At 44.9% G+C, this 25,405-nt stretch overlaps 1 protein-coding gene across 1 annotated transcript in view; it reads right to left on the bottom strand.

Moving 5' to 3' along the window:
* Crkl (CRK like proto-oncogene, adaptor protein) overlaps window positions 1–24,391 on the bottom strand; it is a 34,739-nt gene extending 10,348 nt beyond the window's left edge. Inside the window, exons 1-2 of the mRNA XM_042666207.1 lie at window positions 23,561–24,391; window positions 4,531–4,996 (exon numbers count right to left, since the gene is read on the bottom strand). Of these exons, the coding sequence (XP_042522141.1) occupies window positions 4,531–4,996; window positions 23,561–23,871 (777 nt within the window). The 5' untranslated portion in view covers window positions 23,872–24,391. The remainder of the gene's footprint in view (window positions 1–4,530; window positions 4,997–23,560) is intronic.
* Window positions 24,392–25,405: the final 1,014 nt, after the last annotated feature.

The following is a 25,405-nucleotide window of genomic DNA, read 5'->3' as shown; positions in this document are numbered from 1 at the left end:
CTAAAGTGCAAAGGTGTGGATCGGGCCAGAAGTTTATTTGTACAGGGACAGATTTATGTGGGGAGTGAGAAGGCTGGAGAAAATCAATATAAGCAGTTTACACTAATATATTCCTTAGTTTCTTCATTTCTTCTATTCTTTCCTTCCTTCCTTCTTGCCTGCTTTTCTTTTTCTTTTGGTAGTACTAAGGTATGAACTAGCTCTCTTGCTAGTAAGCAAGCACTCTACCACTTGACCCATCCCCCACTGTTTTTGCTTTAGTCCTTTTTTTTTTTTTTTTGGCCAGGACTGGGAGCTTGAACTCAGGGGCTGGGCACTGTCGCTGAGTCTCTTTGTGCTCAAGGCTAGCACTCTACCACTTGAGCCACAGTGCCACCTCTAGCTTTTTCTGAGTAGTTTATTGGAGATAAGAGTCTCACAGGGACTTTTTTGCCTGTACTGGCGTCAATCTGTGATCCTCAGATCTCAGCTTCCTGAGCAGCTAGGATGACAGGCATGAGCTACCAGCACCCAGTTTTGCTTTTCTTAGGCAGGATCCTGGGTTCTGCCTGGCTCTCAGACTACAATTCTACCACCTCTGTTTTCTTTTTCTTTTTTTTGTTGATCATGGGGCTTTAACTTTGGGCTTGGGCGCTGTCCCTGCGCTCTTCAGCTCAAGGCGAGTGCTCTGCCACTTGAGTCACAGTGCCACTTCCGGTTTTCTGGTGGTTAATTGGAGATAAGAGTCTCACGGACTTTCCTGCCTGGGCTGGCTTTGAACCTTGATCCTCAGATCTCAGCCTCCTGAGTAGCTAGTATTACAGGCTTGAGCCCAGCCCACCTCTGTTTTCTGTGTACCATGGTATGTGTCACCATACCCCTCCCCCCCAGGCTTGTTTTTTGAGACAAGTGTTTTTTGCCTAGGTGAGTCTTGAATTTGCTCTCCCAAGTAGCTGGGATTACAGGCTTGAGCCTCTATACCTAGCTTCTGGCTTGTTTTCTGAGACAGAATCTCCTTGTGGTGCTCATGCTGGCCTTGAACTCCTATTCTTCTGCCTCACCTGCTTTATTAATTATAGATGTGTACCATCATGCTGGGGTTTTGCTCTGGTTTCTTTGCTCTACCTCTCCTGGGAAGAGTGAGTGTGAGAGAGAGAGAGAGAGTGTGTGTGTAAATAAAAAAGCACATGGGTCCTCTCTGATCTCTGGTACCCACTGTAAGTCTCAGATGTTCACTCTTTCCTTTTTTTGTGATGGTCCTGGGGCTTGAACTCAGGACGTTGCTCAAGGCTATCATTTTACCATTTGAGCCACAGTGCCACTTCAGGCCTTTTCTGTTTGTGGTACTGAGGAATTGAACCCAGGGCTTCATGAAGACCAGGTAACCACTCTACCAATAAGCCACATTCCCAGCCTTCAATCTTTCCTCCTTATAGCCAACATGAAAGGGAGGTATAATCACTGAGTCTGAAACAAACTTTCATCTATAATATATGTAGATATTATTTCTTGGTTCTAAAGAAAACAGGATAATCAATGGAAAAATACACATAAATTATAGCTAACTTTCAGCTGTGTGCAGGCTGTAGATTATATTTTGCTCTTCTGAAGCAATCAACTCTATTACTTCATCCCTGTGTGGGCATGAGTGCTCTCTCAACTTTCCCCCTATTTTGACCTTGGGATGAATACAGACAACAATAGTTAACAACTTAATCTCAGTTTTTCTAATATATATATACAAGTTGATAATGTACTGGATGATAAGCACGTTATAACAATACTTATATAGCATTCTGTGGTGACAAACATCTTTTTTTTTTTGGGTCCGGTCGTGGGGCCTGAACTCTGGGCCTGGGCGCTGTCCCTCAGCTCTTCAGCTCAAGGCTAGTGCTCTACCACTTGAGCCACAGTGCCACTACCGGCTTTTTTCTTTTTGCTTATGTGGTGCTGAGGAATCAAACCCAGGGCCTCACGCATGCAAGGAAAGCGCTCTACCACTGAGCCACCTTCCTAGCCCTGACAAAACATCTTTATAAGCACCATCATCTTTTTTTTTTTTTTGGCCAGTCTTGGGACTTGGAACTCTAGGCCTGGGTGCTCTCTGAGCTTTTTTTGTTCAAATCGAGTGCTCTACCACTTGAGCCACAACATCACTTTTTTAATTAGTTTATTGGAGATAAGATCCTCATGAAGGGCTGGGAAGGTGACTCAGTGGTAGAGTGCTTGCCTTGCATGCATGAGGCCCTAGGTCGATTCCTCAGCACCACAAAAGCAGAAAAAGCCAGAAATGGTGTTGTTTCTCAAGTGGTAGAGCACTAGCCTTGAGCTGAAGGGCTGACACCCAGGAAAAAAGAGCCTCATGAAGTTTCTTGCCCGGGCTGGCTTTGAACTGTGATTCTCCAGATCTCAAGCCTCCTGAGTAGCTAGATTTAAAGTCATGAGCTACTAGCATCTGGCTTACAAGATCTGGCTTACAGATCTCAAGCCTCCTGAGTAGCTAGGTTTACAGGCATGAGCTACTTAGCATCTGGCTTACAAGTATCATTTTACCGGGTTTTCAGAACAGTCTGCTAAGGACAGAATAAGAGAAAAAGTGCATTTTACAGGTAAGGGCATAGAAGCTCAAAGGTGGTGTTGGATCTTGAATTCAGGTCCTTTTTCTCTTGCTCAGAGTTTTCGCTCATTGCGCTAGTTATTGCTCTACCACTTCAACTATGCCTCTACTTTCAGCTTTCTCCTGGCTAATTGGAGATAAAAGTCTTTCCTATTTGTCCAGGCTGGCTCTAACCTCAATCATTAAATCTCAGCCTTCTGGATAGCTAGGATTACAGATGTGAGACACTAGGGTCTGGTCTGGCAAGCTTAGCTTTTTTTTTTTTTTTGGCGGTGGGGCTTGAACTCTTGGACCTGAGCGCTGTCCCTCAACTCTTCAGCTCAAGGCGAGCGCTCTACCACTTGAGCTACAGCGCCACTTCCGGTTTTCTGGTGGTTTATTGGAGATAAGAGTTTCCCGGACTTTCCTGCTCGGGCTGGCTTTGAACCAATCCTCAGATCTCAGCCTCTCGAGTAGCTAGGATTACAGGCCAGGCGTGAGCCACCGGCGCCCGGCAAGCTTAGCTTTTAAGATGGGGTATTACTAACATTTTGTTCTGGCTGGCCTCGAACCACAATCCCCTTGTCTGCAAGTCATCCAATCCCATGTTTTTTGTCAGTTGTAGGGCTCAAACTCTGGGCCAGGGCGCTGTCTCTCAGCTCTTCAGCTCAAGGCTAGTGCTCCAGCACTTGAGCCACAGGGCCACTTCTGGTTTTCTGAGTGGTTTATTGGATAAGAGTCTCACGGATTTTCCTGCCTGGGCTGGCTTTGAACTGTGATCCTCAGATCTCAGCCTCCTGAGTAGCTAGGATTACAAACATGAGCCACCAGTGCCTGGCCAATCCCATGTTTTGATATAATAATATTTACAGCTAATCTAACTTTATTTATTTAGACTTAAAAAAAAAAAAACAAGATCCAGCCAACCTTAGCAGACAAATTTGAGACTTATCTACAATTAACCAGCAAAAATGCTAAAAGAAACATGATTCAAGTGGTTGACTGCCAACTGTGAGCAAGAAAGCTTACCCAAAACTCATGGCCCTGAGTTCAAATCCTAGTACTACCATAAACAACAACACCAACAAAACCCTCCAAGTACTGATGGCTCATGTCTGTAGTCCCAATTACACAGGAGGCTGTGATCTGAAGATCATAGTTTGAAGTCAGCCTGGCAGAAAGTCTGTGAGATCCTTTATTCCCATCTAACTACCAAAAAGCTAGAAGTAGAGCTGTGACTTAAGTAACAGAGCTCCAGCTTTGAGTGAAAAAGCTAAGGGACAGTTTCAGGTCCTGCATTCAAACCACAGGACCGACATATACACGCAAAAAGGTACTAAAATTTACTTTGTTTTTCAGATCCACCTTTCTTTCCTAAACCCACTAGGCTATCATGAGGTTTGTGCTTACCCAGGCTTATCAATTGTACCAAACATTAAACACCTACTTTTTGAAACACAACCAATAGGCTGATCTGCATTCATTTTCACAGCTTTTTTTCTTTAGTATTTTAGTAAGCCACAGAAAGATGCTAACTGGAAAAGTTACTATGAATCCATTTAAGTAATGATATATCTATATGATGATTCTGCCTCTAAGTGATCTTTGTAATCATTATCTTTTCTTACTGGAAAGAAAATCAACTATTTTGAAACTAAATCTATGAGGCTTTGGAAGCAAAAAAAAAAAAAGGGGGGGGGGCAGCCTCAGCAGAAGTGTCTGTGAGACTCTTATCTCCAATTAACTATCAAAAAGCTGAGAATTTGGGAGAAATAACCAACAGGAAAAGCCAATAATTAGCGAAAACACCAAGAGTGCATCTTCAAAAATCACCATCTTCTCTGATTTCTATGAATATAACTAAATGAGCAAGGATTACTTTGCCCAACCTAAATCAAACTAATAATGAAAACCCAATGTCCAAGTACCATAAGGCCAATCTTTATAGCTTTTACCTCTAATGCCAAGGCAGTCTTGTCATAAGCACAAGGTACTCTTTTCTGGATTGCTTTTGCAAACACAGGTCCATTCTGGGTTGATGGCAAAGCGTTGATTGCTGCTCCAGGAGTATTGGAAACTGTAGGTAGAGGAGTTGTGGTCTGAGGTTGAGCATACGCATGAGCAGGTTCTGGGATGCCATAACTGTTGGAATTCCTATTTCCATGCTTTCCATGAGGCGAAGATCTCACAAGCTTTTCAACGTAAGGAACAGGAATCATCCCAACCCGGCCATCCTTGTTCCGGGCACTCCACCACTGTTCTTCGGGCTTTTCAATTATCACCAGGATCTCACCCTTTTTGAAGGGCAGGTCTTCAGCATCATTTCCGGGAAAATCATAGAGAGTCCGTACATATTCCAGATTTTCTTCTGCTGTTGGCAGGTTGGGTGCTGAGACAGATCCCATTGGTGGGCTTGGGTACCTTAACAGAAAAAGAAAATTACTCTGGAGAACATTCTTATTTTATACAATGTCTGTATAATTTAAATCACTCTCCTATATAATGAATGATCTTCTTCCTTGCATTCTCAGTATTTAAGAAAGTTCTGTCATACTTCTGTGGTGTATATTATAACTATATATGTTTTAAATCATATGAACACATATAGTCTGTTCTACAGAGACCTTTTCTTTATGCACACATGTCTAGACTAAGTTAATTTTTAAATTATCAAGTAAACTCAGTAGCTATCTTTTTTTTGGGAGGGGGGCGTTAAGGAAGTGATACTGGTGTTTGAAGTTGAGGCCTCTAATTCTTTTTTTTTTTTTTGGGGGGGGGGGGGTCCGGTCATGGGGTCTGAACTCTGGGCCTGGGCACTGTCCCTCAGCTCTTCAGCCCAAGGCTAGCGCTCTACCACTTGAGCCACAGCGCCACTTCCGGCTTTTGTCTTATGTGGTGCTGAGGAATCAAACCCAGGGCCTCGAGCATGCAAGGCAACTGCTCTACCACTGAGCCACCTTCCCAGCCCCGAGGCCTCTAATTCTTTTGGCTTGCTTGCTCGACTGGTGCTCTACTACTTCAGCCATGCCACTAACCCATTTTGCTGGGGCTTTTGTTGGTGTGACAGTAGTTGTGGGGCTTGAATTCAGGGCCTGGGAGCTGTCCCAGAGTCCTTTTGCTCAAACCAAGCCACAGCTCCCCTTCTAGTTTTCTGGTGATTAACTGGAGATAAAGAGTCTCACTGACTTTCCTGCCCAGGCCGGCTTTGAATCTTGATACTCGTATCTCAGCCTTCTGGGTAGCTAGGATTACAGATGTGAACCACCAACACCCAGCTTTTGCTGGTTACTTTAGCTACAGTCTCAATGGACTTTTCTGCTAGGCTGCTCTCAAACAGTGATCTTCCAAATCTCAGCCTTCTGCATAGCTAGAATTCCAGGTATGAATCACTGGTGCTAGCATAAGTCACAGGCTTCCTTTGGACCCTGTCACAACTATCACACTCTTCCTCCCAGGCCTAATCTAATGGCTCATATCCTACAAACTACCCTGGTAATATAGATGACAAAGTCTTTGTCACTGGTTCTCAAAATATAAAGCCAGAAGAAAACTTATATGCTCGCCAAAGTAAGAAAATAAATCCCATATTTCATCTTGTAAAAGACTACTTAACCATTAAAATAAACATCTGTGAGCCAGGCGCCGGTGGCTCACGCCTGTAATTCTAGTTACTCAGGAGGCTGAGATTTGAGGATCACAGTTCAAAGCCAGCCAGGGCAAGAAAGTCCAAGAGATTCTTATCTCCCTCCAATAAACCACTAGAAAACCGGAAGTGGCATTGTGGCTCAAGTGGTGGAGTGCTTGCCTTGAGCTGAAGAGCGCAGGGACAGCGCCTAGGCCCAGAGTTCAAACCCCACGATTGACACCCCCTCCCAAAAAAAGGCATTAAACATCTGTGGGTCTGGAAATGTGTCTTAGTGGTAGAGTGCTTGCCTAGCATGCATGAAGTCCTGAGTTTGATTCTTTAGAACCATATAAACAGAGGGCTGGGAAGGTGGCTCAGTGGTAGAGCACTTGCCTTGCATGCATGAGGCCCTAGGTTCGATTCCTCAGCACCACATAAGCAGAAAAAAGCCGGAAGTGGTGCTATGGCTCAAGTGGTAGAGTGCTAGCCTTCAACTGAAGAGCTGAGGGACAGCGCCCAGGCCCAGAGTTCAGGCCCCACAACCGACCAAAAAAAAAAAAAGAATCACATAAACAGAAAAGGCCAGGGAAGTGGTGCTGTAGCTCAAGTGATAGAGCGCTCGCCTTGAGCTGAAGAGCTGAGGGACAACACCCAGGCCCAGAGTTCAAGCCCCACGACCGACAAAAAATCAAACAAACAATGATGGGCTGGGAAGGTGGCTCAGTGGTAGAGCGCTTGCCTTGCATGCATGAGGCCCTGGGTTCGATTCCTCAGCACCACATAAGCAAAAAGAAAAAACCCAGAAGTGGCACTGTGGCTCAAGTGGTAGTGCTAGCTTTGAGCTGAAGAGCCAAGGGACAGTGCCCAGGCTCAGAGTTCAGGCCCCACGACCGGATCCAAAAAGAAAAAGAAAAAGAAAAAAAAAAAAAGAAAAGGCCAGAGTGATGCTGTGACTAAAGTGGTAAGAGTGCTAGCCATGAGCACAAGAAGCTCAGGGACAATGCCCAGGCCCTGAGTTCAAGCCCCAGGACTGGCAAACAAACAAACATCTGTTTCACTGAAAAATTCACAGGCAAGAGTTCTCATGTAAAACAACAACCCAGTCACCAATGCCTTCTTGGTACATACAGATTTAAAGTATATTTGCCTGTAGAATGCATGTCTCAAGTCAGCTACAAACTAGTCCCAACTGGGCCATCAGTCCTTGCCTAACATGCCTATGGCATGGGTTAGTCCCAAGAATAATACAAAACCCAAAACAAAATAAAAACAACAGCACAGTGCCTGCTCATCAGCAATATTCCACATGAAAGTATTATAGAAGTTTTTCTTTATCTAAGAAATGTTCTTAAAACTTGTAAACATACTGTTTTGAGAAAAATTTACTTTCCTCGCTGTATTTTTCTGAAGCACAGACTTATACTAAATTAGCAAACCTTGGGCTTCATCCAGAGTCTGTATCTCTTGAGGAGGTGGCTTTGCCAAAAAGATCATCACCAGAATTTTAATTGCTTTGAGGGGTATGCTAGGGGAGGCTGTGCCTGCTAACTTATGCATAATTCACATTTGTTTTATCTTCATTTAGCTAATGGCCATTTTCCTTCTTTTTCCCCCCTAATTAATGACCTAAGAAAATTTTATGTAATAAGGTGATCTACTATGTTGAAGCATTTTAATTAAAAACTTTTCCAGACACTGGTGGAACATGCCTGTAATTACAGCTACTCAGGAGTCTGAGATTTGAGAACTATGATTCAAAGCCAGTCTGGGCAGAAAAGTCTGTGAAACTCCTATGTCCCATTAAACAGCAAAAAGATGGAGGGGCTGCGAAGGTATCTCAGTGGTAGAGTGCTTGCCTTGCATGCACAAGACACTGGGTTCGATTCCTCAGCACCAAATAAGCAGAAAAAGCCCCAAGTGGTGCTATGGCTCAAATGGTAGAGCGCCAGCCTTGAGCTAAAGAGCTGAGGGACAGTGCTCAGGCCCCACTACAGACCAAAAAACAAAAAAAGATGGAAGTAGAGGTGTGGCTCCAGTGGTAGAGTACCTGCCTTGAGTGACAAAAACAATCAAGAGCACAAAGCCCTGAGTTCAAGCCCCACTATAACCACCAAAAGAAAGAGTGGGGAAAAAAAGTTTATTTCCCCTTTAGTCTGAGTACATACCTCAGTGCTTGCCTAACATACATGAAGCCTATGGGTTTGATCCTAAGCACTGAAAAAAGGGGGAAAACAGTGGAAATATGAAAACAAAAGCTATGATATGCTTATTTATTCCTATACAGAAGAAAATTGCCTTGCTGAGACAAAAAAAAAAAAAAAAAAAAGGATATGTTTGGGGAAGCTGGGTGCTGCTGGCTCAGGCCTTAATCAGCTCCTCAGGATGCTAAGGATCTTGGTTCAAAGCCAGCCTGGGCAGGAAAGTCTGTGAGACTCCAATTAACCACCAGAAAATGGGAAGTGGCTCTCTGGCTCAAGTGGTAGAGCACTAGCCTTCAGCTGAAGAGCTGAAGGACAGCGCCCAGGCCCAGAGTTCAAGCTCCACAAATGACCAAGTGTGGGGGGAGTTAACTACTCAGAACAAGCCAGAAGTGGCACCATGGTTCAAGTAGAGCACTAGCCTTGAGCAAAAGAAGCTCAGGGACAGCACCCAGGATGAGCGTTTAAGAGTTCAAGTCACAAAAAAAAAAAAAAAAAAAAAAAAGAGAGTTCAAGTCACAGAACCAGAAAAAAAAAACTACAATGATCTTTATCATTTTCTTCCTTCCCACTGCCAAATTTATGGCTTTCTTAAGAGTCCTGTGGGCCGGGCGCTGGTGGCTCACGCCTGTAATCCTAGCTACTCAGGAGGCTGAGATCTGAGGATCACAGTTCAAAGCCAGCCCGGGCAGGAGAGACCGTGAGACTCCTATCTCCAATAAACCACCAGAAAACTGGAAGTGGCGCTGTAGCTCAAGTGGTAGAGTGCTCGCCTTGAGCTGAAGAGCTGAGGGACAGCGCCCAGGCCCAGAGTTCAAGCCCCATGGCTGACAAAAAAAAAGAGTCCTGTGGGACTGGGAAGATGGCTCAGTGGTAGAGTGCTTGCCTTGCAAGCATGAGGCCCTGGGTTCGATTCCGAAGCACCACATAAGCAGAAAAAGCCAAAAGTGGCACCGTCGCTCAAGTGGTACAGCACTAGCCTTGTGCTGAAGAACTGAGGGATAGCTCCCAGGCCCAGAGTTCAAGCCCGACAACCAGTTTAAAAAAAAAGTCCTGTATATATCTGTGACATTTCATTCTGTGTAATGAAGCATCTCTGGACAGTCAGTTTTTCTAAATCTTCCTATGTAACCATCAGTGTTGTAAGTCCTGGGCCCTGAACTCAAGGCTTGGATGCTGTCCCTGAGCTTTTGTGCTCAAGACTAGCTAGCACACTTACCACTTGAGCCACAGCTCCACTTCCACTTTTTTTTTTTTGAGGGGGTGGTTTAATTTGAGTTAAGAGTTTCATAGACATTTCTGCTAAGCCTAGCTTTGAACTGTGATAGTAGCAAGGATTACAGAGGAGCCACTGAGCCCTTTTTTTGCTGGTCCTGGAGCTTGACCTCTGGGCCTGGGTGCTGTCTTTGAGCTTTTGTGCTCAAGGCTAGAGCTATACCACTTGAGCCACTGCTTCACTTCCAATTTTCTTGTGGTTAATTGGGGGTAACAGTTTCATGGATTTTTCTGCCCAGGCTGACCTTGAACCTGGATCCTCAAAGTAGCTAAGCACGAGCCACTGGAACCTAGCTCCAAGAAGCCCTTTTAAACACATTTTCTTCTCTTGTGCTGGAAACTGAACCCACAGTCTTGAGCATTCTTCACATGCACCCTACCACTGAACTATACTCTAGGAGTCATACCACTTCTAGGCATCTACCCTGAACAACAGGAACCAATATACAAGGACACGTGCACCTCCATGTTTATTGCAGCACTGTTCGCAATAGCTAGGATATGGAAACAACCTAGGTGCCCCACCACAGATGAATGGATCCAAAAATTGTGGTATCTATACACAATGGAATATTATGCAGCCATTAGAAATGACAAAATAATGGCATTTGCAGGGAAATGGATGGAGCTAGAAGGAATCATGTTGAGCGAGGTAAGCCAAGAACGAAGAGACAAATGGTACATGGTCTCCCTCATAAGTGGATGCTAAATCCAAAAGGTTAGGTGATACGACAAAACTAACAGGACTTAAGAAACAAAGAACTCCCGCTCATCTGGTTGAACCACTACTAAATATCCTCATGCTGCTGATCACAAATATGGTATATAACATGTGAACACTGTTATATATTACAGACTGTGGTAGACAATTTGCTCCAGGGAAGTTAGAATGAACTTGTGACTTTGAAATTATGTAATCACTTAATCACAATCAAAAAAAAAAAAAAAAAAAAGAACCTCGGGGAAGGGAGGGAGGGAGAGGATGGTAGGGGGAAAACAATGGAGGGGGTAACAATGTTCAAGAGGAAGTGTACTCATAACCTCACTCATGTAACTGTAACCCTCTGTATAGTAGCTTTACAATAAAAAAAAAAAAAAAAAAAAACTTATGCTCCTAGGCTGGGAAGGCGGCTCAGTGGTGGAGTCCTTGCCTCACAAGCATGAGGCCCTGGGTTCAAATCCTCAGCACCACAGAAAAGAAAAAGGCCGGAAGTGGCGCTGTGGCTCAAGAGATAGAGCACTAACTTTGAGCTGAAGAGCTCAGGGACAGCGCCCAGGCCCAGAGTTCAAGCCCCATAACCGACAAAAAAAATAAAAAATAACTAAATAAATAAATAAACTTAAAAAAAAAAAAACAACACATTTTCTTCTCTTGTGCTGGAGACTGAACCCACAGTCTTGAGCATTCTTCACATGCACCCTACCACTGAACTATACTCTAGGTGTAATTCCATGAGCTTATTTTCTCTACACTAGAATTATTAGATTTAAAAGAAGATGAACATAGCCAGGCGCTGGTGGCTCACGCCTGTAATCCTAGCTACTCAGGAGGCTGAGATCTGAGGATCGCGGTTCAAAGCCAGCCCGGGCAGGAGAGACCGTGAGACTCCTATCTCCAATAAACCACCAGAAAACCGGAAGTGGCGCTGTAGCTCAAGTGGTAGAGCGCTCGCCTTGAGCTGAAGAGCTGAGGGACAGCGCCCAGGCCCAGAGTTCAAGCCCCACGACTGACAAAAAAAAAAGATGAACATATTTATAGACTTTGTTATGTATTGCTAATTGCCTTCTAAAATTTGGCAAAACCTTTATGCTTCTCTAATGTAAATAACTAATTTCTTAAAAACTCCAAAAGCCCTTGTTTCTCATTAGCCAAGAGTAAATGCTTAATACAGATCTATCTGAAAAAATGACAGTAGGAGCAGCAATAATGAGCTAAAACAGTGATTCTAGATACTATTGACAGGACTTTTTTAGATTGAGATAGGGGTTTCACTATGTAGCTCAGGCTGGTCTCAAACACACCATCCTCCTGCCTCAACCTCTTGAGAACCAGGATTACAGTCCTGCCACCACATCCAGTGGTTTGTAGCTTTTGATTACTTAATCCTCACAGCAATCCTGAGAGATAGTTATCCTCTTTATAGATGAGGAAGTCAAATCATTTTTATAGAGAAAGGAGTCAAACCCAGGAAGTTTGGTTCTAGAGTCCTCAACTTATAACATTTACGGAAATTAGTCTCAGGCACAAACTGCACCTTTTAGAGAACTTGTGTGATAATGTGTCCATAATATTCACAACTCTTGATAACAAATCAGCATAGGAGGTTGACTGAACACACTTACCACCCTTACTGTACATCTTTGTTTCTATTTCAAGAGCCACAGTGATTTTGTGAAAAATTTGCTGAGTAACAGGTTGACACTTTACTAATGGCACAATCAGTTCTATTTAAGAACTCACTCAAGGGTATTTTATTATAGCATTTGTATAATTAAAAATAGCTCTAGCCAAGCACCAGTGGCTCATGCCTGTTATCCTAGCTACTAAGGAAGCTGAGATCGAGGATCACAGTTCAAAGCCAGCCCAGGCAGGAAAGTCCTTGAGACTCTTTCTCTCTCTTTTTTTTTTTTGGGTCCAGTCATGGGGCCTGAACTCTGGGCCTGCGCACTGTCCCTCAGCTCTTCAGCTCAAGGCTAGCACTCTACCACTTGAGCCACAGTGCCACTTCCGGCTTTTTTCTTTTTGCTTATGTGGTGATGAGGAATCGAACCCAGGGCCTCAGGCATGCAAGGCAAGCACTCTACCACTGAGCCACCTTCCCAGCCCCTCTTTCTCTCTCTTTTTTGTCAGTTGTGAGGCTTGAATTCTGGGCTTGGGTGCTGTTCCTGCACTCTTCAGCTTAAGGCATGCGCTCTACCATTTGAGCCACAGTGCCACTTCCGGTTTTCTAGTGGTTAATTGGAGATAAGAGTCTCACAGGCTATCCTGCCCAGGGTGGCTTTGAACCATGATCCTCAGATCTCAGTCTCCTGAGTAGCTAGGATTTCAGGCAAGAACCACTAGGACCGGTGCTGGCTTCCTTGAGACTCCTAGCTCCAATTAACCAGAAAAGTGTTTAATTTATTAGTATAAATTATTTATACATTTATTAATATAATTATAATAAATGGTCAATTATCCAATTAACCAGAAAACTAGAAGTGGAGCTGTGGCTCAAGTGGTAAGAATACTAGCCTTGAGTAAAATAATTAAAGGATAGGGCTGGGAATGTGGCTTGGTGGTAAGAATGCTTGCCTAGCAGGCACGAATCCCTAGATTTGATTCCTCAGTACCACTACACAGAAAAAGCCAGAAGTGGTGCTGTGGCTCAAGTGGCAGAGTGCTAGCCTTGTGCAAAAGAAGCTCAGGGACAGTGCCCAGGACTGGCAGAAAAAAAAAAGTTAAAGGATAATGCCATGGTTCTGGGTTCAAGTACCAGCGTGGGTACACATACACACACGTACACACGCACACACATGTGTACACACACACACACACACACACACATACACGGTGGGTTTCAATAAAGGTGAATAAGCCAAGTAGGTAATCCAAAAAAAGACTAGCCCTCTTGAAGTTCATTTTGTTGACAAATATATTTGTTATTATTAGAAAGAGTTCCAAAGGCTCCAATGTTCCCTCTCACATCCCCCTAACAACCCATTGAGCACACTACTTGTTCCCAGAGGCATAAATCAGGTGCTTTGCTGGCCAAAGCCTTCTAATTGGTGAACTTTGTGAAGAGCCACATGGTACGTATTTTAGGCTCTGCAGGTTACATTTGGTCTTTATCACATTTTTTTTCAACCCTTTAAAATGTAACTGGGTTGGAGGTATGGCTCAGTAGAATGCAAGCCAATGAACAAAAGCATCAGATATGAAGTCAAGTCCCAGTCTCAAACAAAAAGAAAGTGAGACAGAGAGAGAGAGAGAGACAGAGAGAGAGAGAGAGAGAGAGAAATAAAGTTGGGTGCCAGCGACTCATGTCTGTAATCCTAGCTAATCAGAAGGCTGAGATCTGAGGATTGGGGTTCCGAGGTAGCTCTGGCAGAAAAGTCCCATGAGACTCTTATCTCCAATTAACCACTCAAAAACTGGAGTGAATGGGCTGGGAATGTGGCTTCGTGATAGAGTGCTTGCCTAGAATACATGAAGCCCTGGGTTTGCTTGCTCAGTATAACATAAACAGAAAAAGCTGGAATTGGCACTGTGGCTAAAGTGGTAGAGTGCTAACCTTGAGCAAAAGAACTCAGGGACAGTGCCCAGACCCTGAGTTCAAGCCCGAGGATTGGCACAAACAAAAAAAAAAACAAAAATACCTGTAAGTGGAGTTGTGGTTCAAAGTGGCAGAGTGCTAGCCTTGGGCAAAAGAGCTCTGGGACAGTATCCAGGCCCTGAGTCCAAGTCCCATGACTAACCAAAAAAGAAAAGAAAAAGAAAAAGAAAAAAAAAAGTAGTAGTAACAATCCTTTTACACCATACAAAAAATATCTCTTAAGTCTGGTTCATAGGCCCACTGCCTGGTTTTTTTTTGTTTTTTGTTTTGGGTCCGGACGTGGGGCCTGAACTCTGGGCCTGGGTGCTGTCCCTCAGCTCTTCAGCTCAAGGCTAACGCTCTACCACTTGAACCACAGTGCCATTTCCGGCTTTTTTCTTTATGTGGTGCTGAGGAATAGAACCCAGGGCCTCAGGTATGCAAAGTAAGCGCTCTACCACTGAGCCACCTTCCCAGCCCCATCACTGCCTGGTTTTATAAGTAAAGTTTTATTAGTATGCAACCCAATCCCTTGATTATACGTACTTATTGGTTATAAATGATTTTCCCCCCACTATGAGGACATTGTTGAATAACTGGGACATGACTATGCCTAAAATCCTAGCTACTCAAGAGGCTGAGCTCTGAGAATCAAGGTTCAAAGCTAGCCCAATGGAAAAACCTTTTTTTTTTTTTTGGGTCCGGTCGTGGGGCCTGAACTCTGGGCCTGGGCGCTGTCCCTCAGCTCTTCAGCTCAAGGCTAGCACTCTACCACTTGAGCCACAGCGCCACTTCCGGCTTTTTTCTTATTTGGTGCTGAAGAATCGAACCCAGGGCCTCAAGCATGCAAGGCAAGTGCTCTACCACTGAGCCACCTTCCCAGCCCTAATGGAAAAACTCTTATCTCCAATTAACCAGCAAAAAGTGGGAAATTGGCCGGACACTGGTATCTCATGCCTGTGATCCTAGCTACTCAGAAGGCTGGGATCTGGGGATCCCAGTTTGACGCCAACGCAGGCAGAAAAGACCATGAGACTCTTTTTTTGCCCTGGCCTCACCTGGGCTCTGGCCCCAAGAGCTTCTTTTGTTCAAGGTTAGTGCTCTACCACCTAAGCCACAGCATCATTTCCAGCTTTTTCTGAGTAGTTTATTAAAGATCAGAGTGTCACAGACTTTCCTGCCTGGGCTGGCTTTTAACCACCATCCTGAGATCTTGGCCTCCTGAGTAACTAGGATTCCAGGTGTGAGCCACCAGTGCCAGGCACCTATGAGACTCTTATTTTCAATTAATCACAGAAAAAGCTGGAAGTAGCACTGTGGCTCAAGGCTAGCACATGAGCAAAAGGAGCCCTGAAGAGTTCTGCCCAGGCAGAGTTCAAGCCCTAGGACCAGCAAAAAAAATTTTTTTTAAAAAGTGGGAAGTTGGAAGTGTGGCTCAAGTGACAGTGCCAGTTGTAAGCAAAAGCTCAGTGAGAGGGGCTGGGAAGGTGGCTCAGTCATAGAGCGCTTTCCTCACATGCATAAGGCCCTGGGTCCGATTCCTCAGCACCATATAAACAGAAAAAGCCAGAAGTGGTGTGGCTCAAGTGGTAGAGTGCTAGCCTTAAGCTGAAGAGCTGAGGGACAGCGCCCAGGCTCAGAGTTCAAGCCCTACAACACACACACACACACACACACACACACACACACACACACACACACACACACACACACACACACACACACACACACACACACACACACACACACACACACACACACACACACACACACACACACACACACACACACCACGCCTGTAATCCTAGCTACTAAGGAGGCTGTGGTTCAAAGCCAGCCCCGGCAAAGAAAGTCCATGAGACTCTTATCTCCAATAAACCACTAGAAAACTGGAAATGGCGCTGTGGCTCAAGCGGTAGAGTGCTCGCCTTGAGCTGAAGAGCTGAGGGACAGTGCCCAAGCCCAGAGTTCAAGCCACACGACTGACAAAAAAAAAAAAAAAAGAGGGCTGGGAAGGTGGCTCAGTGGTAGAGCGCTTGCCTTGCATGCCTGAGGCCCTGGGTTCGATTCCTCAGCACCACATAAGCAAAAAAGAAAAAAGCCGGAAGTGGTGCTGTGGCTCAAGTGGTAGAGCGCTAGCCTTGAGCTGAAGAGCTGAGGGACAGCGTCCAGGCCCAGAGTTCAGTCCCCATGACCGGTCCTTCCCCCCCCCCCCCCCCCCAAAAAAAAAGACTGTTAGGAATAACCTGGGCTAAAGGTAAGACTCCATCTCAAGGAAAAAAAACTATGCCTGTGATTCCAACTATGCAGGAGGTATAAAGTAGGATGAGAATCATAATCCAGGGCAGTCTGGGCAAGAAAATAAAAACCTTACCTGAATAGTAACTATAGGAATAGCTCTAGTGGTAGGAGTACCTGCCTAGCAAGTGTGAGGTCCTAAGTTCAAACCTGAGTTTGTGTTGTTACTCTAACAAAATAAAGCCCCTGTGTGCCACATGATACATCTTAGAAGCCTCTTCACCTTGCCATTCTTCCACTTCTGTTATGTTCTTAGCTGTCACTCCAGATAAGCTGACACATGTCTGGTGGTCCCACTTTAGCTTTTATGATCTTAGGTCAGGATAATCTATACCCCAATTTATTTACCAGAAAAAAATAAAATAAGGCTAAAGCCTTAATGGCTCTTATAAACAACCTAGCCCAGAGTTTAGAATTAACCTCCCTCCTTGTCTATCCTCCTTCCCCCCAAAAAACCTCACTTAAACAGGATCTATAGAAAACAACTCTAACAGGTCAAGTTTCTACTCCTGGCCTAAGGATAATGTTCTTTTTTTTTTTTTTTTTTTTTTGGGGGGGGGGTCCAGTCATGGGGCCTGAACTCTGGGCCTGGGCACTGTCCCTCAGCTATTCAGCTCAAGGCTAGTGCTCTACCACTTGAGCCATATCGTCACTTCCAGCTTTATTTTTTTCTGCATACGTGGTGCTGAGGAATTGAACCCAGGGCCTCAAGTATGCAAGGCAAGCACTCTACCACTGAGTCTCCTTCCCAGCCAGGATAATGTTCTTATATCTCACTTGAATTGAATTAAAAGGGGTTTACTCATAGAAATAAATTCTATGTTGACAAAATAGTGGAAATCCTTTCTTAGTCACAATTATGGAAGTCAGATTTGATAACTCAACTATTTAGAATAAGGGCTGTGGGAAGAAGGCCTGGAAAGGGGCCTGCTGTATGAATCTGAGGGTTCCCTCTCAGGGTTCTCAGGTTAGACTAAGCATTCTTTTCTAGTTCTCTCCCACCAGAGCTGGAATTCTATCTGAGCCAAGTCTTTGGTCCTATTTTAGTTCCCTTTCTTTTCCCTTTTTTTTTTTGGCAGTATTGAGGGTTTTTTGTTTTTTTGTTTTTGCCAGTCCAGGGACTTGAACTCAGGGCCTGAGCATTGTCTCTGAGCTTCTTTTGCTCAAGGGTAGTACTCTACTATTTGAGTCACAGTGCTACTTCTGGCTTTTTGCTTATGTGTTACTCTACCACTAAGCCACATTCCCAGCCCAGACTGAGGTTTGAACTTAGGACCTCCTACTTGCTAAGCAGGCATTCTACCACATGAGCTACTCCACTAACCAACTTTTCAAATAGGGTCTTACTTTTTGCCCAGGTAGACCTAGGCTATAATCTTTACTTAAGCTTCAAATGTGGCTTATACAACAGGCGCACAACCACTGAACCAGGTTTTTATTAGTTGCGATGAGTCTTGTGTACTTTTTTTGTTAAGTCTGGTGTCAAATGGTGAACCTCCCAATCTCAGCCTCCTAAGTAGCTAGGATTACAAGCTTTGCCACCACACCTTTTATTTTGAGTTTGTTACTTACTACATCTTAAAATATTAAGGAGACTAGAGATAACACTGTCCAAGAGAAATGCACAGGGCTGGGAGTGTGGCTCAGTGGTAGAGTGCTATCCTAGCATGCATGAAGCCCCGGTTCGATTCCTCAGTACCACATAAACAGAAAAAGCTGGAAGTAGCACAGGGGCCCAAGTGGTAGAGTGCTAGCCTTGAGCAAAGCAGCTCAGGGACAGTGACCAGGTCCTGAGTTCAAGCCCCAGGACTGGCAAAAAGAAAAAGAAAAAAAGGAAAAAGAAAAATCTTGAGTAGGATGCTGGTGGCTCATACCTGTAATCCTGGCTACTCAGGAGGCTAAGATCTGAGGATTGTGATTGGAAGAACAGCCCAGACAGCCCAGCGAAACTATTATCTCCAAATAACACTCTCCAAAAGCCAGAAGTGGAGCTATGGCTTAAGTGGTAGAGCACTAACTAGCCTTTAGCAAAATAAAAGCTCACCTAGGCCCTGAGTCCAAACCCCAGAACCAGCACTAAATACATACATACATACATACATTCCTCTTTCTCAAGGCTCTTCCCCTCCACTCAGCCCAATCCTTCCTATGGCCTGCCCCCCTTATATACCTTTAGGTCTTACCTTCTTGCTTTCTCTGATCCTCTCTCAGGTAAACCATTTCTCGTGTTATCTCAACCTAGGTTTACTCTCGTGCACGTGGAGGTGGGGGGGATCTAGAGGCTTGAACTCAGGCCCTGGGAGCTGTTCTTGACGTTTTTTTGTTTGTTCAAGGCTAGCTCTACCACTTGAGCCATAGCTCTACTTAGGGCTTTTGTTGTTTTTTAGTAATTCACAGATTTCCCTGCCTGGGCTGGCTTCAAACTGCAATCTTCAACTCTACGCCTATAGGCATTAAAGGCATGAGACACGGTTACTTAGCGGTTTATTCTTTCTGTAGCATTTGTTTGTATTTTGTTTTTGTCTTGTTTAGACTATCATCTCCATGAAAATGTAAGTTCTACAATGGAAAAAATATGTCTGTTAATCGCCTACACTGGAATATAATTCTCTAATATAACACTCCAAGGGTTGGAGGAAGAGGATATTACAGGTCAATGGCAGAACACCTACCTGGAACACAAAAGGCACTGGGTTCAATTCCTAAAACTGTCAAAAAAACAACTGTAGGGCTGAGGACAGAGCTCAGTAGTAACCTTGAATTCTATCCCTAGCTCCACCAAAAAAAAGAAAAGAAAAGAAAGAAAAAAAGCATTCTAATATAAAGGGTCAGAGTAGATCAGTATGAGCATCAGTTCTCACCTTGTGTCAAACACACTAGTTATTAACTTCAGCTAAGAAAAAAAGTTGTTGGGCTAGGAAGGTGGTATAGTGTTTGCCTTGCATCTATGAGGCCCTGGGTTCGATTCCTCAGCACCACATAAGCAGAAAAAAACGGAGGTGGCACCATGGCTCAAGTGGTAAAGTGCTCGCCTTGAGCTGAAGAGCTGAGGGGACTGAACCTAGGCCCAGTGTTCGGACCTCACAACCAACAACAACAACAAAAAATAATATAAAACTAAATAAATAAATACTAAGGAGCATACACCTGATTTTTTTTTGGTCGGTCGTGGGGCCTGAACGCTGGGCCTCAAGAGCTGTCCCTCAGCTCTTCAGCTCAAGGTGAGCGCTCTACCACTTGAGCCACGACGCCACTTTCGATTTTTCTGAGTGATTTATTGGAGATAAGAGTCTCACGGAGCTTCCTGCCCAGGCTGGCTTTGAACCGTGATCCTCAGATCTCAGCCTCCTGAGTAGCTAGGATTACATGAGTGGGCCACTGACACCCGGCTTTTTTTTTTTTTTTTGGTTAGTCATGTAGCTTCAACTCAAGACCTGGCACCATCTCTAAGCTTTTGTGCGCAAGGCTAGCACTCTACTACTACTTCAAGCCACAGCTCCAATCCTGGTTTTCTGGTAGTTAATTGGAGAGAACAGTCTTATGGACTATCCTGCCTTTGCACCATGATCCTCAGATCTCAGCCTCCTGAGTAGCTAGGATTACAGGCATAAGCTATCAACACCCAGCCACACAACTAATTTTTAAAAGCTCAATTTTTAATCTACGAGAAGGTAAGCTGCTTAATTGTATCTTGTATGGAATGAAAAAAACACACACACCAAGCTTCCTGTTTGGCAACACCCCCCCCCTCCCCACACACACCCAAGGCTCTATTAACACTACACACACACAGCCCAGGTTGATCTTAAATCCATAAGCCTGAGTGATCCTTTCACCTCAAACCGCTGAATAAAGGTGAGAGTAAAGGTGAGCACCACTGTGCCTGACTTAACCACTAGATTTCTTTCTTTCTTTTTGTCGGTCATGGGGCTTGAACTCTGGGCTTGGGCGCTATCCCTCCGCTCTTCAGTTCAAGGTTAGCACTCTACCGCTTGAGCCACAGCGCCACTTACTTAACCATTAGCTTTCTATAAAAAGTTAATACTGCCGGGTGCTGGTGACTCACACCTGTAATCCTAGCTACACAGGAGGCTGAGATCTGAGGATCACGGTTCAAAGCCAGCCTAGGCAGGAAAGTCCATGAGACTCTTATCTCCAATAAACTACTCAGAGAACCAGAAGTGACTCAGTGGCTCAAGTGGTAGAGTGCTTGCCTTGTATGCATGAGGCCCTGGGTTCCATTCCTTAGCACCACATAAGCAGACAAAGACGGAAGTGGTGTTGTGGCTCAAGTGGTAGAGCACTAGCCTTGAGCTGAAGAGCTGAGGGACAGCCCCCAGGTCCAGAGTTCAGGCCCCACGAATGGAAAAAAAAGAAAAAAGAAAAAAATATGCAGTACAACAAAGTAAATCCTGTCAAGATCCAACTCAACCAACACTGTGATCATCTTTAGATACCAGGGAAAATGAAAACCAGCAACATGTCTGGGGCAGAGAGCAGAGACTGAGCAGAAACAAGTAAAGCTGAATACGAGGGAGAGGGTCAGGGAAAAGTCTTATTATTTGTGAGCAGACCAAGAACAGGATTTCAATAGGTGAAGAGAGAGGTAGAGCGAAGCAATCAATGAAAAGGGAACACCCCTGAAAAAGTAAAGGTATAAGTAAAGATGGTTACCAGGGAGTAAGTGGCCTGTTTAGTAGAACTGCACTGACGATGAGGGAACAAAGACAAACAATTACAAGTGGTATCAGAGAAGAGATATGTAAGGAAAATTTAGATTTGTGGACAGTGGAAAGCCACTGCAGGATATTCCTTTTTCTCCCTCTAAAAGAAATCAAGCCAACTCAAAGTACCTGTCACCAGACAAAAGCACTTGTCTTGCATACAGCACAGCTTAATAAAGGTCTGAAATTAATTATGTAATCCACTTTTACAAATTAGAGACAATTTAGTTAAACACATTACCAATTCACTTACAGTTGGTTCTAAAGATCTACCCAACCCCTAGCACTGGAATTACACTGTGTTCAAAGTTAACTGCATCTACCAGCATTTATTAAAACTTGTCAAGTTTCACTAATCAGATTCTTGGAGTCATGATCTTTGTTATATAGAATTTTATTCATAACGTTTTCTTGGCTCATTAAAGTCTATTTAGTGCAGCAAGTAATTTCAGTCATTATACTATCACAGCTTAAGTTTCACTAATCAGATTCTTGGAGTCATGATCTTTATTATATAGAATTTTATTTATAACGTTTTCTCTGCTCATTAAAGTCTATTTAGTGCAGCAAGTAATCTTAGTCATTATACTATCACAACTTTTTTTCTTCACTCCACCCTACTGAATGAAGCAACTCATATTTTTAGCAACCTTAATTAATTACAATAGCTTATGTTTAAAGTTCAAAATAATACTTCATTAGGAATTCCATAAAATCAGAAATATCCTATGAACAACCCACATCAACCCTGAATCCTTCTAAAATAGGAATTTAAGCCAAGAGCAGGTGGCTTACATCTGTAATCACAGCTACTCAGGAGGCCAAAATCTGAGGATCACTATTCAAAGACAGCCAGGGCAGTAAAGTCTGTGAGATTCTTATATTTAATTAACCAGCAAAAAGCCAGAAGTGGAACTACAACTCAAATGGTAGAGTACCAGCTTTGCATGGAAAAAGCTAAGGAACAGTGTCAGGCCCTGAGTTCTAGCCTCAGTACCAGCATCCAAAAGAGTTTTAAGAAATAAACTTGGCAGTGAAATATTTTAAGATATTTTAAACTTTTTCAAATGTAAAAATTCTAGTTATTAAAAAAATCTTAAATTTTCAATTCAAACTTGTTATCATTTAAATAAATCTGATAGGGGCTGGGAAGGTGGCTCAGTGGTAGAGCGCTTGCCTTGCATGCATGAAGCCCTGGGTTTGATTCCTCAGCACCACATAAGAAAAAAGAAAAAAGCCGGAAGTGGCGTTGTGGCTCAAGTGGTAGAGCGCTAGCCTTGAGCTGAAGAGTTGTGGGACAGCGCCCAGGCCCAGAGTTCAGGCCCCACGACCAGACAAAAAAAAAATCTGATAAAATATTCGCTGAGGCAAATTAACACATAATCAAATAAAATAATGCATTTGACTTGGGAAAAGGAATGTTGTCACTTTGGTTTTATGCCTTTTTGGGGAGGTACTGGTTCTGGGGCTTTGAACCCATGGTCTGGGTGCTGTCCCTGAGGTTTTGTGTTCAACACTTGAACCACAGTTCCACTTCTTGCATTTTGATGGGTTAACTGGAGATAAAATTTTACAGACATTCCTACCAGGGCTGGCTTCAAACTGAGATGCTCAGTTCACAGCCTCTTGAGTAGCAAGGATTACAGGCACCAGTCACCAGATCCAACTTGTTTCAGTTTTTTGAGACAGTCTCCTTGTATTTTAGGCTGGCTTCAAACCTTCTTGCCACAGCCTCTGGAGTGCTGAGGTTACAGATGTATACCCCCAAGCCTAGCTTAACTTTGGGTTAACTTTTAATTATGTTAAACTACTAGACTAATATGCAAAGTATATTTAAAACTGAACTGGTATAGAATTAAGTACCATTCCACCTTGTCAATTAACCATACTACCTCTAGTGCACCTAGGGGGAGGGGAGATACATATTTTCCTTAAAATGTCCTCACTATAGCAAGGCACTTTCTCTTTTCTTTGCAATTAAACGATCCACTTTGAAATTAAAAGAGGTGTTGCTTCAAATTTGCCATCAGAATATCAATATATAGTTCTGGTACTCCAATGAAAGATTTTTGTTTCTAAACGCTAAGGCACTTTCATTTTGGCTATTGTTGGAAAGTCTGCAGCCCAGTTCTTAAAACCTGCAGTTGAGAGATCTGAAGGGGATCCAAAACCCTTAAATAATGTTCAAACTTGTGAATGTGAATTTTTGAGGGGCTGGGAAGGAGACATGCCACGACTGTCTTCGGAGTCTCAAAGTCTATGATCCAAAAGATAGTTGAAAAAAAAAAAAAAAGCCTTTGCATTAGTATTATGGCAAAGTGACAAAAGGCAAAAAAAGCGTCCGACTGAACGATGCAACCATCGTCAATATTTTTTTAAAGCATACTCTCATCCAGTGACCCAGATCCTGACATTAACCTTCTCTTAATAAGGCCTTTTGGTTGGGAATGGGGAAAATGGATTCAATTCTCCCCCCAGCTCACCCCCTGGTCTTCAACCAACCCCATTCGCGGCCCTCCTCCGCGGCTGGGCAGGTTGTACACCCTAGAAGGGCAGGGGTTCGCGCGTACCTGGGCGCTGGCTCGATCAGGGTGGTGGTGTCCAGGTAGTGGATCTTGTAGAACTCCAGCAAGGCCGGCAAATGGTCAAACTCCTGGTCTCCGATCTTAAAACGGCGGTTGGGCAGGGAGTTGATGATGTAGTGGGAGACACGAGAGTTCTCGGACACCGATAGCACATAGTCTCCAGGGCAGGTGGAGGAGTCCCGGACTAGGAACATTCCGTGGCGCTGGCCCTGGAGCCTAGTCTGCGCCTCCTGGCGAGACACCGGCCCCATGTACCAAGCCGAGCGGTCTGAGGAGTCGAACCTGGCGGAGGACATGGTGTTGGGCCGGGGAGGGGGCTCGGCGGCGGGTCTGGGCGGCGATTGCTCTTGCCTGTCTGGAAGCCTTTGCCGGCAGGCGGCTCGGGTGCCGAGAACGGGCCTCTTCACACCCCTCGAGGAGAACTTAGCGAGCTGGGCCGGGACCTTCCTCTCGGCTCCGGGTCCGCAGCATCCTCTGCTGCCGCCCGCCTGCTCCGGGAGCTCCTCGCGGACAGAGTCGGCCCGGGGAAAGAGGGACAGGACCCTGGGGTCGGGGTAGACGAAGCGCAGCCGTAAACGGAGGCCGCCCGGGGGTTCTTGGGCTGCCCAGAATACCGGAGGTGGCTTTAGTGACTCCCGGCCTGGAATGTACAAGCTCCGCAGCCCCAAAGGTCTGCACTGACCCTCGTCGTCACACGAAAGCACCAAACTGCAAGAAACGCAGAGACCCCGAGGCAGTTTTGCCAAGCCCGCTCGCAATAGCCACAGCAACAAAATGGCGGACGTGGGAGAAGCCGCCGGCCACCTCCCACTCCGCTCAGCGCTCTTCGACTGCGCACGCGCGAAGTCGCAGCTCCCAGAGGCTGACGGGGCCCTCCCCGTGACGTCTCTCATCATAGCCAATCAGAAGCGCGGAGGCGAGGAACAGGGGCGTGAGGCACGGGCGCACGCTCCCGCGTTCCGGGAGGAGGTCGAGTAGGCAGTGGTGGCGGGCACTCCCTTCCTGGACCACGGTACGCCGCCGGGGGCGCTGCGGCCGCCTGGTGTTCTAGTGTTGGCAAGAAAACAGCTGGAGCCGAGAGGGAGCGGCGTTTCGAAAACCTACTTCTGGGAACAAAGCATAACGTGCTTGGCTGAATCGCCAGGCAAGAGGCGTGGTTCTGACCTGGCCTGCCCAGGGGCTGGAGACTCAGGGCGGACTGGACCTGATGAGCCCTCTGGAAGGAGATGACCCCGTAGCGGGGAATAGGTTGCCAGAAATGACACACGCCCTAGGTAGCCTAAGGGATCTTGGGTGGCTGGGAGACCCTGATGCCTCTCGGTGGGGAGGCAAAAATTGGATCCACTGGATTAAGTGGTCTTGGAAGACTACGGTCCAGTACAATCCGACCATCATGGGTTCTATTGCTACCAAAAAATGTAAATGTCTCTCAAGCATGGCACGAGGACTTGACTTGTTCCGGATTCTACCTGTTTCTCTAGTTAATTTCTTCCCATTCCCTTTTGCTTACTCAGATCTAGCCCTGCCCTCCTATTCTACTTCCTCCATCCGCACTACAATGTAAATTTTAAGAAGCCAGAGATCCTGTCTGCCTGGTTCACCTGTGTCTTGTCTGCCTTGCAGTTGCTTGAATGCTCAGATATTTGTTGGTTAAATGACTGTTGTGAAAAATCACCAGGCCATTGATGCTCCATTATTAATGTTAACATTCCTGAATTGTACTGACAAGAAAGTATATCTCCCACGGGGCACCCATGGCTAATGTCTGTAATCCTAGCTTCTCAGGAGCATGATATCTGAGGATAAGTTCAAAGCCAGATGAAGTAGAAG

The sequence above is a fragment of the Dipodomys spectabilis genome, unplaced genomic scaffold, assembly GCF_019054845.1.
Source record: "Dipodomys spectabilis isolate Male_0828 unplaced genomic scaffold, ASM1905484v1 ptg000363l, whole genome shotgun sequence".
Taxonomy (NCBI): domain Eukaryota; kingdom Metazoa; phylum Chordata; class Mammalia; order Rodentia; family Heteromyidae; genus Dipodomys; species Dipodomys spectabilis.
This window is presented reverse-complemented; position numbering and strand designations above follow the sequence as displayed.